At 45.3% G+C, this 16,140-nt stretch overlaps 1 protein-coding gene across 18 annotated transcripts in view; it reads left to right on the top strand.

Moving 5' to 3' along the window:
- Window positions 1–16,140, top strand: part of HHAT (hedgehog acyltransferase) — a 363,049-nt gene that overhangs the window by 13,879 nt on the left and 333,030 nt on the right. For 12 of the 18 annotated variants that reach the window (XR_010941290.1, XR_010941289.1, XM_067729060.1 and 9 more), the window contains exons 2-3: window positions 41–174; window positions 8,987–9,054. Coding sequence is in view for 16 of the 18 variants with exons in the window: in XM_067729060.1 (XP_067585161.1) it covers window positions 84–174; window positions 8,987–9,054 (159 nt within the window). In the remaining 2 variants the exon portion in view is untranslated. The remainder of the gene's footprint in view (window positions 1–40; window positions 175–8,986; window positions 9,055–16,140) is intronic. The other 6 variants (XM_067729070.1, XM_067729072.1, XM_067729068.1 and 3 more) reach the window with 1 other exon arrangement.

Below are 16,140 nucleotides of genomic sequence, written 5' to 3'. Positions count from 1 at the left end.
GTTTATGGTTTAATGTTTTTATTTCTGTTTCTCTTCCTAGAAACTCTCAGCGTGGGCCACGGGACCCTTTGTCACAAGGAGCAATGCTGCCCCGATGGGAACTGTCTTTTTACCTATTTGCTTCCCTAGGCTTCCACTTCTATTCTTTCTATGAAGTTTACAAAGTCTCCAGAGGTAAGGCCCCAACTTTTCTAAACTTGTATCAAGAAAGAAAGATGGAGGAGGGAGTGCTCAGAGGTGGAAGATTCAGGAAGGTAGCCTCATGGGCTCGGGGTGACTTGAGCTCTGCTTTGCTTTCCTCCTGTCTTGGACAGTTTGAATCAATGACCTGAGTCGTGGAGTTTTCCACCCTAATCCTGGATCTTTTGGGGATCCTGTGGCTGGTCTTCTGTAATAAGAAGGTTTGATTCAATGGCTACTGAAGGCCATGGAGATGATTTGCATTCATAATTAGCAGTAATCTCTTTAACTTCTCTCTCGCCATTACTCCTCTCAGACACATGGAGGCCCGGACTGTTTACTCTTTTTGTTCTGCTGTCCACAGTGCTTTTGTGGACATGTTGAAGAGGACTCATTACCAAGTCCTCATGCCAGCCCATGGGAAGGGGCATGGGAACCCTCCTTTCCTTTAAGGGCAGCTTGGAATAAACATTGCCCTGTCACTTCTGCTCACACCAGTTGGCCAGCACTGAGTTCCCTGGCCACAGCTGGAAGGCTGGGAAATCTTGTTGTTAGCTTGGTGGCCGTGTGCTACATAAAACTTCCCATACTGGGGAAGAATGGAAGAAAGAATTTTGGAGGGTCCATGAGTGATCTCTTCCGTAGTCAGGGACAGTTTCCTAGAGGTGATGGTGAGCCTTGTTTTAAGGAAGAACAGAAGTCAGCCAAGTAGAGAAAGGGGCAGAGGCTCTGTGGACAGAGATGTGTTTGCAGGCAAATGGACCAGCATGTGCAATGCCATTGGGGTGTGAGAAAACACAGCATGATCTGGGAACCCCAAACCACTCAGGAGGGCTGGAGTGTAGTGTGGGGAGGGAGAGCGGTAAGAGTTGAGCTTAGATCAAAGAGCGAGATAGATTGTGAATGACATTGTGTATTCATTTGGCCGAGGAGTCTGGACTTTATCTTGAAGGCAGGGGAGTTTGCTGAAAGTAATTGTGGTCACTTAAAATGGCAAAGGTAGGTTTTGGGAAGCACAGCTGACAGTGCTGCGCCCCCAGCAGCTGCCTCGCTGTGGATCACTGGGACTGATTTGCGTCACTGGGATCAGCTTAGCCCGCATTCTACATATGTCCCGCTCAAAGCCATGGGAGAGACTGACCATCTAAAGTAGATGAAGGGGGCTTCCCTGGTGGCGCAGTGGTTGAGAGTCCGCCTGCCGATTCAGGGGACACGGGTTCGTGCCCCGGTCCGGGAGGATCCCATATGCCGCAGTATGGCTGGGCCCACGAGCCATGGCCGCTGAGCCTGTGCGTCCGGAGCCTGTGCTCTGCAACGGGAAAGGCCACAACAGTGAGAGGCCCGCGTACCGCAAATAAATAAATAAAGTAGATGAAGACTGTTTGGTCAAGGCTGTCCAAGGCTCCCTGGCTGGAGCCTCTGAGCTCTCAGGGCCCATGTGCAAGGAACTCACCTGGTCTTTGTCAGGCACCCTGTTAGGTACTTTATGTACCCTGTCTCATTCTATCTTTACAGCAGCCCTGTGAGATGGTGTGTTATTTAGAAGATAGGCTTGGCTGCAGAAACATAGCCTCCAGAATAACTGTGGTCAGGGCTGGTATGGTGTCTGGATAGCATCCATGACCCTGGCTCCTTCTACTATGTTCCTCTGCCATCCTTGACATATGGTTCCACCTCATGACGTGAGATGGCTGCTCCAACTCCAGCTGCCATGTTCGCTTTTTTCCCAGCAGGAAGCATGCAAGGGAAGGGGGAGGGCAGACCCTCTCTTCTTTTAGAGCATAACCTTGAAAGTTGCTTATGTCGTATTCTTTCATGCGCTGTTCGTTAGAACCTAGTCCGTGGCCATATCAACAATGAGGGAAACTAGTAAATGTAATCTTTGCTCGGGAGGCCATCTTTTCCCCAGCTAAACCAAAGGGTTTTATTATAGAGGAAGAAAGAAAGAATGGGTGTTAGCTGTTAATCATCAGTCTTTTCCATAAAATGGGTGCGATAGTTGTCCATTGTTACCTAACAAACCATCCTGAAGCTTTGTGATTTAAAACAACTACCACCATTTATTATCTCTCACTGTTCTGCGAGGTTCTTTTCCTTTTAAATAGACTGTTTTTTCAAGAGCAGTTTTAGGTTCACAGCAATATTGAGCAGGAAATACAAAGAGCTTCTATGCACTCAGTGCCCCCTGGCAAGCACAGCCTCCCTGACTATAGCATCCTGCGCTAGAGTTGATACAGTTTGTTACAATTGACAAACCTGTATTGATTTATCATTATCATCCAAAGTCCACAGTTTATAGTAGGGTGCATTCTTGGTATCATCATAGTGTCATCCAGAGTAGTTTCACTGCCCTAAAAATCCTTTGTGCTCTGTTCATCCCTCCCTCCCCTTTAACCACTGGCAACCCCTTATCTTTTTACCATCTCCATAGTTTTACCTATTTCAGTTTTTAAAAAACTTTTTTTTTTTTTGGCCGCCCTGCACAGCTTGTGGGATCCTAGTTCCCTGACCGAGGATCGAATCTGGGCCCCCTGCAGTGGAAGTGCAGAGTCCTAACCACTGGACCCCCAGGGAATTCCCAGTTTTATCTATTTCAAAGTATCCTATAGTTGGAATCATACAGTATGTAGCCTTTTCACGTGAGTTTCTTTCACTTAATATGCATTTAAGGTTCCTCCATGACTTTTCATGGCTTGGTGGCTTATTTCTTTTTAGTGATGAACAGTATTCCATTGTCTGAATGTACCACAGTTTATTCATTCACTTACTTAAAGGCATCTTGGTTGCCTCCAAGTTTTGGCAATTATGAATAAAGCTGCTATAAACATCCATGTGAAGGTTTTTGTACGGACATAAGTTCTCAGCTCTTTTGGGTAAATACCAAGGAGCAATGGCTGAATTGTATGTTAAGAGTATGTTTATTTTTATAAACAGCTTTCTTCCAAAGAGTTGCCAATTTTCTTCCAAAGAGGCTGTATCATTTTGCCCATCAGGGAAGCCCCATTGCTGATATATAGTAAAGCGACTGACCTTTATATATTAACCTTGTTTCCTGCAACCTTGCCATAATTGCTTATTAATTCCAGGAGTTTTTTTGTTGATTCTTTGGTTTTTCTAGATAGACAATCATGTTATCTGCATACAAAGAAAGTTTTGTTTCCGCCTTCCCATTCTGTATACCTTATATTTCATTTTCTCCTCTTACTGCATTAGCTAGGATTTCCAGTACAGTGTTGAGAAGGAGTGATGAGGGGGAACATCCTTACCTTTTTCCTGATCTGAGCAGGAAAGCTTCTAGTTACTCGCCATTAAGGATGATGTTAGCTGTAGGTTTTTGTGCGTGTTCTTTACTCAGTTGAGGAGGGTCCTCTCTATTTCTAGTTTACTGGGAGTTTTGAGTCATAAATGGGTGTCGGATTTTTTCGAATGCTTTTTGTGCATCTACTGATATGCTCATGTAATTTTTCTTTAGCCTGTTGTTTTGATGGATTACATTGATGGAGTTTCATGTTCTGTGAGACTTTGTTTTTAATCAATCTGGATTGGACTTAGCTGGGCAGTTCTGCTTTGTGTGTTGTTGCTGGGCTGCAATTATCTGGTGGCTCAGCTAGGCTGAAACGTCCAAGATGGCTGACTCACATGACTGGTTATAAGCCAAGAGCTCCGCTGGAGGCTGTCAACTGGAATGCTGTGGCTCTCTGTATGTGGTTCTCCACATGGCTTTGAAGAAGGAGTATTGCATGTGTGTAAAACCAGAAGCTGCAGATCTCTTAAAGCCCAATCTGGGAAGTTGAGTAGGTCACTTCTGCCTCACTTATTGGTCAAAGCAAATCATAGGGCCAGTCCAGAGTCAAGGGGAGGAAGGACTATGGCTTTTTATGGCTGGAGCTGTGCACATAGACACGGAGACAAGGAATTGATGGTGGCCAACTTTGGAGTCTCTCTACCACAATGGGTGTTATACTTCTTTACCCAGATGGGGATACTGAGGTTGAAAAATATAACTTGTCCAAGGCCACACATCTAATAAATAATGGAACAGGTTTGTCCAACTCTAGACCCAATATTTTATTCTATTCTGCCACTCGTATTTATTGATAATTTAATTTCCTAAAGCAGCTTGCTTTATAGGAGAAGCCCTTTTATCCATTATACTGTAAAAGTTCAAACCTTAAAATTTTATCCCACTGGAACAAAATTTTTCCTTCTTATGTGGTGAAAGCTACTGGGATGGAGGTGGGAGGGGATCCTTCTGTGGAGAATACAGAACTTTTCTGCATCTCAGTTGATCCAGCGGCTGTCATCCTGTTTGATTTATTACTGACCACACCCTAGCCTGGAGCTTCTTTTATCCTTCAGGCTTTTTCTCTTAATACCATTGCCAAAGTGGCCGCTCCCAAGAAGTGTCTTATTTCTCTATTCCTTTTTCCATTCAGCTCATGGAAGCCAGATCCCCCTGCCTTGCCAAAGCGTGTTTAACGCAATGTTGAGTTTCTTTTGCTCCACGTCTTACTATCTCATTCAGGAAAAAGTGCCACTTAACCCAATTATGGAAGTAGATCCACTGGGAAAACTGTCTCTTCTGTGAACTTTTTTGGGTGTTTGTTTCTGGAGCAAATATAGGGCCTAGAACATACTAGAGGCTCAGAACTTATTCGTTAAGTGGAATGCCACGGGTGGGCACTTACACGGCTGCTTTCTCTGGGCACAGAGCAGGCATCTCATTCACTGCTCTCTTCCCCCTCAGCAGTAGCAGGGTGGTCTGACCATTAGGGACAGCAGCAGACTGATTATAACAGCCCTAGTCACAAGGGATCTCTTGGTAAATCCACAGCAGGGACTGAACAGAACAGCCCTTCTTCCACTCAGCTCTTCCAAGAGTCTACATAGAGTGTGTCAAAGTCATATGGAAATGCTTGGGGGTGGGGTGGTGGTGGTAGTGGTGATCTTCTATGCTTGGTGACCTCTCCCCTGGTATTCCGCAGTATTGTGGCTAATCCAAACCTGCTCCATTAAGTTTGTGTCTTATGGTTTAGAACATGTAGAAATACTTTTATGTCTCTCTGATTGCACTTAATTTGAGGAAAGATGCAATGTGTCACGCAGTAACCTTGAAAGAATTAATGCCTCTGCCTAAAAGAGGGCTATGTATTTTTGTCATTCGTATCAGCTTAACGCAGTTCTTGGAATGAAAACAGTTGAATTCTCATCAGTGAAAACCATTGGTGATAGGAGGTCACCTGGAAAAGCATCTGGAAAGGGAAGTCATGGCCTACTGTTTCAGCTTACTATTGATTTATGTTCAAAATTTCTTTCTTCTTGTACCTATTTCGACATTTTGTAGCTTTCTAGCGATCTATGCATTTTATGGAGGTTTTCAGCTTGATTAGTATATTGTGGTTTGTAATACTTACCTTAGAAAAAATTTGTTGTTTCTCTAGTTGGCTTTTCTCTCATTGTATACTTGGTTATTTACATCTTCTCCTTCACTCCCTCCGTCCTACTTTTTTTTCCTTTGATCAATTGTGCTAGAGATCTTATTAATCTTTTCAGCTTTGTTAGATATCTCAATTGTTTCTTTTTGTTCTCCAATTCATTGATTTCTGCCCTTATCTGATTATTCCCTTCCTTATTGTTTCTTTGGGTTTGCTCTGTTCCTTCATTCCAACTTCATGAGTTGAATGCTTAGCTCATTTATTTTGTGAGGAATCTATTTGTACTGTTTTATCATACCTGATTGTTTTTCTCAGAAGGATTTCCGGAAGAGGAAGTATAGAGTCAAACTACATGAATGTTTTTAATGTTCTTGATAGATAAACCCAGACTGTTCTCCAGGAAGGCTGTGCCAATTAACACGTTTTCTATTGGAGAATGTCCATCTTACTGTAGTCTCAGTAAGTTTAGCCTTTATTCTTCAATCCACCTCATATGTATTTGGTATATTGATATATTTGGTATATTGGGCCACGGTTGGGTGTGCATGTGCCCGACAGCGGCTTGTATCAGACGAGGGTGTGTGTGTGTGTGTGTGTGTGTGTGTGTGTGTGTGTGTCCCTCTCCTTCCCTCTAATTACCCCTACCCACACCGGAATTGATTTCCCATCACACTGTTGAGGGTGAAAGGGTAGGTAGGTTAGAGGCCTTAAGTGAACGGTTTACCACCACAGCTGATTGGCGATTGAAATGCGAACCCTCTCACTCAGCAGGTGGAATGGGGCTTTGATGTATCCCATTGTTGGGTGGTGGTTGGTGGTGGAGGGCAGGGGAAGAATCAACAGCTGACGTAGTATTGAGGGCTCATCAGCAGAAACTGCTTCATTTCTCTGCTCTCAGGCAGTTTTGTGGAGCGCTGAATTTGGGGAAGTGGAACCAGGGCACCTAGAAGAAAGGGCTGGCTCTGCCCACAGTCAGGCCTGTGTGGTGCAGAGAAAAGTGCTCAGGTAGAGAAGGCTTCTCTCCATTTGCAGCGTCCTCTTGCTTGAGGGAATGTGAGTTATGATGAAATCTCGTTCTTGCCCAAAGGGTGAGGGTGTGGGGTCCTCACCTAAGCAGGATAATCAGAGAAGTTCTGAGGGTCGTCACCCTTCACGGAAAGAACTCCTGCTGCAGTTTCTCAGCTTCCGTTCTACCAAATTCTACCAAATTTGGTAGAATTCAACCAAACTTTGGTAGAACTCTACCAAATTCTATAGCAATGCATTTCAGCTAATTCAAGACGGTCTGAAGACAGAGATCACCAAAGTATCATGAAAGGATCTAAGTTGTAATTTAAATGTACGTCATACAGCATTTGTTTGTGTCAAGAAATCAGAGAAGGGTGATTGGTAGGAATTCTCCAAAAGCTGAGGGAGGGTTTTGGTGTAGAACCATACTGTCCATTGCTATAGCCGCACGTGGCTAATGAGCTCTTGAAATGTGGCCACTTCAAATTGAGATGTGCTGTAAGGATAATGTGTCCATGGAATTTTGAAGAATTAGTAAGAAAAAGGAATGTAAAATAACTCATTAATAATTGTTTAATATTGATTCCATGTTGAAATAATGTTTGGACATATTAGGGTAAATAAAACATTCTAAAATTAATTTCACTTTGAAAAATTATTTTTTTAAAGTGTGGCTACTAGAAACTTTAAAATTATAAATGTGTCTCAGATAGTATTTCCACTGGACAGCGCCAGACAGGATTTCATCTTAATTCTCATGTCTGCATACGATTCCTCTTTCCCACTAGAGGGAGATGTGTCCTAATTTGGGGGAGTCAGCTGCTTAGCTTGTAAACTTCACGGCTTTGGAATGTACCCTTTTAAAAAAGAAGCACTCATGTTTTTGCTTTGTTTCAATTCTGCATAATTCTGTTGTTTCTGGAGGTTGCACTTTGTAGGAAAGTAAAGCCAAAACAGAGGAGGCAGGAAAGCAGAGAGGTTCCCCCCTTGTTTTTGTTAGTGTTCAGAGAGACCTGTTACTTTGTTGGATTGTAATAGCTTGCTGCTTGTTTGTGGGCTGTTCCCTTGGAACTTGAGTCTGTGTACAGCACAGCGCACACACACAGACACGCACACACACACACACACACACACACACACACACACACAACGTGGCCTGTGTGCAGCTGTAACAGAAAGGACCAGGGCAATCACACACAGCCACAGCACCTCCTGGACCTTAAGAAATTCAGTGTGAATGTGACCTGGAGTTGCGCCCTGTGGCACACTGGGCCCCAGGACTCGATGAGCCTCCCTTTTGTGCTTTTCCTGGGGGCAGTGTTGCCTGGGGTTTGAGGCTGGGGGTGCTGTTTGCATCTAGTGTGTGTAAATCTGCCCTTTGATCCTACTCTGAAACCAGCATCATTTCACGATTATGTTTTAGTGACGCACTCTCTCCTGGTTTTCCTTTGATCTTTCTGGGTAGCTCCTTTGTGGTCCTCTGTGTTTTTTGTATGTTTGTTGGTCCGATGAGCACTGGATTTTTCTTTTCTTGTCTATGTCTATGCAGTCTGTGCCCTTTTGGGTGATCTCAGTCATTCTGGAGGCTTCATTACTACCCTGGGGACTCCTAAGTCTTTACCTCCAACTGAGGCGCTGTTTTGAGCTCTGTCCATGCCCATCCAGCTGCCTATTGACATCAAATAAGACACCCCAGACTCAACCCCCACAGCACTCCTTACCTCCCATATCATGGCATTCTTCAGCACCATTGTAATTTCTTATTATTTGTTTGTCTCTCTCATCCAGTGTACAGTAAGTCCCAGGAGAGCAAAAGTCTTGCCAATCGTGTTCTGCGTTACTCCTACTATTTCACACCGCGCCTGGTTATTGTTCACCCTTAGGAAGTATTTGAATAAGATTTTAAAATATTTTTTGTTTTAAACCAATTGTACTGTTTACTTATAAGCACATATATTACCATTATACAATTCCATCAATAATCTTGTTAGCTTTATATCACAGGGCTATGATCACCATCATTTTGTGGCATGGTCTGTTTAAAAATTTTTTTCACCATCTGTACAAGCGGGGCATTTGCCCTCATCCCTCCTGTGCTTCCTTGTGCTGGAAGCTTTTGCGCTTAATCCCTCTCCTTTTGTGACCCTTATGACAAATTAAAGGGACATTTCCATCAGCCCCACCATGTATTTCCAGGAAATGAGGTCACAGAAATGAAGGAGTGTGACATGTTTCCATGCCTGTAGCTCAGTCCACGGGCAGCTTTTCCAGGACGTATTCCAGTTTCCTTTGGTACCTCTCCTGTTACACCAAGCCCAGTTTCATTTGGATTCGTGACTAATGCACACTGTTTTTCTTGTCAGAACATGAAGAGGAACTGGACCAAGAATTTGACCTGGACACTGACACTTTATTTGGAGGATTAAAGAAGGTACAGAGTGGATCAGTGATAAACCTTTTCCATTTTCAAACCCGGTTTCAGTGTTTTGCATCACTTTTGTATTTGGCATTGACCCAGCCATAGTACTCAGCAACGACTGGACATTAAGTACCTTTCCTGCTGTAAAAGGTGCGAGTGTGCCGTGTAGAGAAAGGCATTCCCCGTGCTTTGTCTTTATCTCATCCCATGTTCTCCTCTCAAAATACTAGAGATGTGGATCAGTAACCTTATTGGTTCATGCAGATTTCACTTTTGTAAAGTTTAGGAAGTTCCTTCCTGACCTAGCCATAGCTATTGGAGTCAAATGTGGCTCCTGGACACTCCCTGTACCAACTCATGGCAACTGTGGAACTGTTTCCTTCCTGCCTCTACTGCCCCTGGCCGTCCACACCCTGCAGAGCATGCTGGGAATCCCCCGCTCCTCTGCTCCCTGGTTCCGGGTGGCAGTGGGCCATTTATCCTCCACTGCAGCTCATTGTGCCTGCTTAGATCGCTGGCAGGGTGGCCGCTGTTGCTCTCCTAGTGGTGACGGTTAGCACTTCTGTTCTTCAGAGTATGTCATGGGTAGGTACCAGACCCTCCTCTTTTGATTGCAAGATGTTAGACTACTTTCTGTGTCCCACCAGAACCCCTTTCCTCTTGAGTCTGGAGTTTTTCTCATTCTTCCCCTTTCAGTTTTCCAGGACCCCACTTCAGTAATGACTTGGACCACATGACGTCCAGCTTCAGCTCATAGTTTGGGTTCAGGTCAACCCTAGTGAGGAGCTGTGTATTTGTTTTTCTAGGCATTTGGATATGTTTAAAAAAATGATATCACACCATTGCTTTTTACTATTTTTGCTCTAAGTGTGTAGTGTGCCAGGTATATTGTAAGTTTAATCAGCTTTTGTTGGTTGGCTTGGGACATAGAATGATGCTTGCACTCCAGGTTCGGAGCACCTGACTTACAAATGAACTTTGGAAGACAATTCGTTTCCAAACTGGGTACTGCCTGTATTGATATCTTCCTACTTTGAGAGTTACAGATCTTACTTAGAATTGAAGAAAACTGGCTTCCATTTCCATTTGATTTTCTAGGGTAACCTGTCCCTCTTCTTCCAGCTCTGGCTCTGTACAGAGCCACTGTATTAAATACATGGTTCATGTTTGTCTGGGGCTGGGAAGAATGTCCTGCCCTGCATGATGCTCTTCCCAGTTGTTCTGCCCACCAGACATTTCCGTGAAAAGTTGGATATAAATTTAATTTTCATACATCGAATCCATTTGTAACTGTTTCTGATTTAAATAAGTCCTTTTTAGGATTATTCGTAAGATGTGTAATGTGCCCACTTCAGAGATGAGGAAATTTGGGAAGCTTTATGTCACAGTGGAACTTGAGTTGTCACAGTGTTACAGAACTCAGGTTTAGCTGCTCATCGCTCAGGAATCCAATACTGAGAGATAAGTGTTGGGTAAAAGGAAAGGTAGCTTTATTGAGGTAGCTGTCAATCCTGGCGAGAAGGTGGACTCATGTCCCAAAGAACCAACTCCCCAAGTTTTGTTCAGAAATTACATAGGGAAAAGAGGAAGGGGCTATGTGTTGAGGAGAGAGTTGCAAGGTGCATCATCAGCTCATGGACATTCTTGGTTGGTGGTGAGGCAACCAGGAGTCAACATCATCAACCTTCTGGTGCTGATTGGTCTGGGGTCTACGTGCTTGTGGGCAGCATCTAGTTAACTTCTTCCACCTGGTGGGGGTTTCGGTATCTGCAAAACAGCTCAAAGGATATGGCTCAGAATATATCTATAGCCCCTGAGGAGAAACTAAAGGTCCTTGACTTTGTTTAATGGCTAAGCTATTATTGTTTTGCCTTGTTTGACTTTTTCCTTTGCTTTTGCATTTTCTCACTTCTCTGATTAAACTTACTCTTTGATTACAGTTTTTCTGCAGACGAGACAGGCGGAGGACAGTGGGCGGGGGGGGGGGGTTTGTCCTGGGAAGGCCCCATTGGGTCCTGCTCTGGTTACAACAGCAGATAGCCCTTGTGAGTGTCTGGGATCTACTCTTTAGAAATATACTGCTATTGGATCTCTTACAACAGAAAAAAAATGGTGATTTAAAAAAAAATTTTAGAGTCATAATTCAGACATTTCAGATAATACTGAATTGTTTGCCAGGGGCAAAAATAAGCAAACTCATTTTAGACTAAGAGACTTTTCGCTGAAGAGAAGCAACTGTGAGGCAGTATGAGAAGCTGAACGAGGATCAGGCCCTGACAGGTTTGGAGCTCCCATGGATTTCATTGTTGCAGGCTCAGCCCTGCTGGGTGTTGCTACTTCTAGACAAAGGGGCTTTGTCTTCGCTGACTTCCCAGCTCCCACCACCCCATCACGTTCAGCTGCTTGACTCCCTGCCAAAGCTTCAGAATCCTGGGGACATGACCTCTTCTGTGCATTCTCCATGACAGCCCCCTGGGGTGATGGGCACAGGCAGTGGATGTCGACGTTTAGGTCGACCCTGCCTTTGTGGAACAGTGCACAAGGCTCAGATAAAAGTTTCAAGGACTTTTTCTATTCTGAAAAATCTCTGTTCCTCTGTCCTGCTGATCATCCTTCCATCCATTCATCTGATGGTGTTGAGCACCTCTTGTCCTCATCTTTCTGTATCTCATTACCCTGCATAGGGGATGAGTAGTTTGGAGTCCTAGAATTTAGAGGGAAAATGGTGAGCCAGGGTGGATAGCCAACAGATGAAGGAAATTGATTCTGTGTCCTTGGTGAAGATCATAAAATAGACCCGGGGCCATATGTAGTGACAGGAGGTTCATGGATGTCTGCTGAAAGTCTTATTGCAGCTAAAACAGAAGCCTAATAGGTTCTGAGTATTTCCTTTGGAGGTTATGGGAGGTGGCAAGCAAACGCTATTCTGGTCTAAATTCTAATCAAAAGGTGACATTAGGCATGAGTAGAAATTGTGAACTTTAGAAGGAAGCTTTTATGTCCTCTGACCAGTCCATCCTTTAAATGTCGCTAAACCTCAGCACTGCTGACCTCCTTTGTTTGGGGGCCTGTTTTGTACATTGTAGGGTGTTTAGCAGCATCCCTGGACTCCACCTCGTAGATGCCAGTAGCACCAAGTCATGACAGTCACGAATGTCTCCAGGCGTCACCACATGCCCCCTAAGGACAAAACCGCCTCTCTTTGAGAACGGCTGGCCTGCAGTCGTATTTAAGGGCTTCGTCATGCTGACTTGGCCATTTCTTACCTTTGCTCATCCTGTTTCCTCCTCTGGATCGTGCTCCACTTCTTCCCTATCTGGTCCTCACTCACACTTCACATCTGAGCCCAGGTGTCTCCTATCACGGAAGCATTGCGTGGACCTTTAACTTGGGCTTTTTAATGCGCCTAGTTCCTGACACTCCTCTGCTTCTCTTTTTATCTCCTTCCACAAATACAGCTTTTAACGCATGTGTTTCTGCGCCCAAGTCCATGTGGAATGCTAGGGACATAGTAGTGAACCAGACAGACAAACTTCCTGTCCCAGTGTCTCCTAGTGGGGACAGACCAACAGTAAGTAAATGAATAAACGTTAACAGCCACAGATTGAGCTAAATGATCTGAAGGAGATGAACAGGGTGATGTGTAGTCATGCTTTGGATTGAATCTTGTACCCTATCATGATAAATATATTTGTACAGTGTTATCTTGTAGTATCCATCCTCCACCAGACTGTGAATCTCACAGGGGCAGGGCTGGGATTTAATGAGTCCTGTATCTTCAGTGCCTGGGACAGAGTAGGGGAGTATTTTGCTGAATTTAACTGCAGGAGACAGTAACACTGTGCCAGGTGGCAACATTGGCGTAAAATGCATCAGTCCTAAGTTCACCTTGATTGGCAAGTACGTGAATGCCAAGTGGGACAGTGTTGACAGTCAGAGCAGGGAGAGACCACTGTGGGCACAAGCAATCCCACACTGCTTCTGGGGGCAGACCTTCAGCTGAGCTCCACAGAATGGGTGGGATTTGGCAAGGTCATCTGTAGAGAAGATGCTCTTCCAGAGGGGCTCAGTGTGGTTGGAAAGGAGACGAATGTATCAGGGTGGTGGTGACTCAAGGGGAAGCTTCCCTTAGGACAGTGAAAGGTTGCTGGGTCTGACCACAGTCCTCCGGTTGCCGATGATGGTAGGGAGGATTATAGCCCAAATCAGGAATACCTTTGGGTCTTATCATTCCTTTGGTGTAAAGCTGCTTGTTTCTGCCGAGAGACGCCAGTTGTGGTGGGGGAGATTGCGTAGGTGTAGCTCTCAAGGAGTGTTCGGGTTAGATGTGCTGTGACGTTTGCATCCTGTTTCGCGATGTATCTTTTTCCAGGCTTGAAAGTGCCTCCCCGCGTGGGCTCCAGTGGCCTCTTGGAGCAGTCCTGCGCTGGGAACCTGTGTGTGGCCAGGGACAGGTCGAGCCCGATGCCTTTCCAGTTCTGGCCATCTGTCTCGGTGTTTGGTGGTTCCCTTTTGTCTTGCCTAGTGTTCTTGCTAGATGTCCCAAGAACATGAAGGAAACTTTTTAGTGGCCATGTTCCTTGCTTGATATTTCTAGATAGTAGGTTCTGAATCAAACTGACATGACTGAAGCTCCATGTTGGGTTGTATTACCATGAATTTGTTTTCCTTTTATTTCTTTTTTTTTGTGTGGTACGCGGGCCTCTCACTGTTGTGGCCTGTCCCGTTGCGGAGCACAGGCTCCGGATGCGCAGGCTCAGCGGCCGTGGCTCACGGGCCCAGCTGCTCCGCGGCATGTGGGATCCTCCCGGACCGGGGCACGAACCCGTGTCCCCTGCTTTGGCAGGCGGACTCTCAACCACTGCGCCACCAGGGAAGCCCCTATTTTTATTTATGATTCAAGATAGTTGTTATAATGGAAAGAGCACAGGTGTGGAGTTGGATGGACTTGAGTTCAAAATGCAGTTTGCTCCATTTTGGAAAATCAGTCACCTCATTTGAGCCTTAGTTTTATGTTTTGGAATATGGGAACGGGAGGTCTTATTGTGGAGAAAGAGATGATGATAAAACACCCAGCATGTATGTGGTTGGTACAGAATGGATCCTCAGTCCATGCTTCTGTGGTCATTATTTTGTCCTTCCATGGATGGTGACGTCCTTGCTTTAGAGCTAAGATTTGTTGATTCCCCCTGTCTGGCAAGGAGATAATGTTCTACAGAGAAACGTTTAAATCTAGAAGGGGATGGATTGCTACTGAAAGGAGCTCTCAAAAGCCTAATGCATTATGAAGAATTTTACACGTAATCAATTACTCATTTCTTTCCTGAGGACATCTCTTCCTGTGACAGTTCTGAAATTGGGGCCCACTTGTGAATGAGACGTTCTTTGAGAAGTAGAATCAGAGAGGAATTTTCAGCGCCTGCCAAGAAGGTTAGAAAGAGAAGATACGATCAGAGAAGGGAAGCTTGATCACTTACGTCTTTGAATGTTAAGAGAGAAGAGGTCGTTTCTAAAGTAAAGATAAAATTTTTAGCTACTCAGATTTTACCTATAAAGATTTTAATATTCAACTTATTTATAAATTCCTCTGTAGTTTGATACTTAAAAAAAAAACCCTCAGCAAGCTCTATGTTGAATCATTTAACAAATATTCATTGAGTGGCTGCTGTGTGAGAGGCTTCTAGGCTGGGGGCTGGGGGGCTGTGACCTTCCAGGCTCTGTCTTCACTGGGCCCTGAATTCGGGGGACACTGATGCTGAGACAGTGAGGTAAGTGATGCAGCTATTCACGGGGCATGCAGAAACAGAAGGTGCCTGTAACCCAGACTCACAGAAATTAGAGCTGAGGCACTGGGGAAGGATGGGTGAAGGGAGCAGCGGGCCTAAGGACTGGATTTGAGAGAGTCCTTCAGTTTGGCTGGGAGGTTGAGTGAGAGCAAGGGATGATACAGGATAGACAGGGGCTGGATCATAAAGGCCATTGGGTGCTATAGGTGGAGCCTGGACTTTATTCAGAAGGCAAGGGACGGTTACTGAAGGGGTTGGGGCCATTGCCATTTCTTCTGAGGACTCTTTGAGGAGCCTTGGCATTTCTCTACCTTGCCCGCCTCCCCCGATCTCCCCCATTCAAGGTTTGTGCATCCCTGGACTTAACGTCCTGGAATGTATATCTCATAATGTTCCTCAAAACCCATGCATGGCTCCCCATTTCTCACAGTATGAAGTCCAGACTCGGTGGCTGACATTCAGCCCCGTTTGTCCACTGGCCCTACCTCGTTTTAGCAGCCTCATCTCCATGTAGTAACCACGTGCTACTAAATAACAGGATCGTCTGCCATTCCCCAAGGATGCCTTGAGGTTTCCTCCCCGTCATCCTCATGCAGACTGGGCACACTTCCCTGCGGCTCAAGCAACAGCCCACGTGAAACCTTTCCTGACGCCTCTCCCCCCAGCTCCTCCCCCTGTTGGCATTGATTCCTCCCTCCTATGAGCTCCATTCCCAGGACTCCTCCCCGAGCCTGTGTTATAGAGCAGTTACCTGTTTTAGATGTAAGAGGATCTTTCATCCCTGCCTCACTGGAGCAGGCATTCAGTAGTGGCGGTTGGGTTAAGGTGGACATGGCTGTCTGGTTGGGTACTTACTGTGAAGGATCATTGGCCCCCTGACAATGTTTGCTTTGTTTCACATGTCTAGACTCTGGCAGGTTTAGAGAGTGTAGGCCTTACCTCATTTTCATTCAGCCGTAGCTCCTCCAAGATGATTGCGGTGTTCTGGTCGTGTCTGCCTTCCTCCATCTGATAGCAACAGGTGAACGTGTGGTTTGGCTGTTCGTGTGAATTTTCAGCCCGTCCTTATGAACAGAGGATTGGATGCAGCTTTGCCCCTTCACAGAGGGGCTGCTCAGCGGAGGGAGATTCTTGTGTCCTGTGCCGGCCTCTCCAGGCAGAGAGGGTGTGGGCTGAGGAGTCTTCAAATGGTCGGAGCAAGAAGCCCGCAGACTAGTAATGGAGGGAAGGTTCTTGAGCACACGTTGGGCTTGATTCCCTCTCGTTCACATGAAGAACTCCTGCTCTTAACCTGCCAGTACGCTGTCTCTTG

This window comes from Pseudorca crassidens, chromosome 2 (assembly GCF_039906515.1).
Source record: "Pseudorca crassidens isolate mPseCra1 chromosome 2, mPseCra1.hap1, whole genome shotgun sequence".
Taxonomy (NCBI): Eukaryota; Metazoa; Chordata; class Mammalia; order Artiodactyla; family Delphinidae; genus Pseudorca; species Pseudorca crassidens.
Note: the sequence above shows the minus strand (reverse complement) of the source record. Positions and strands in the feature narration are given on the sequence as shown.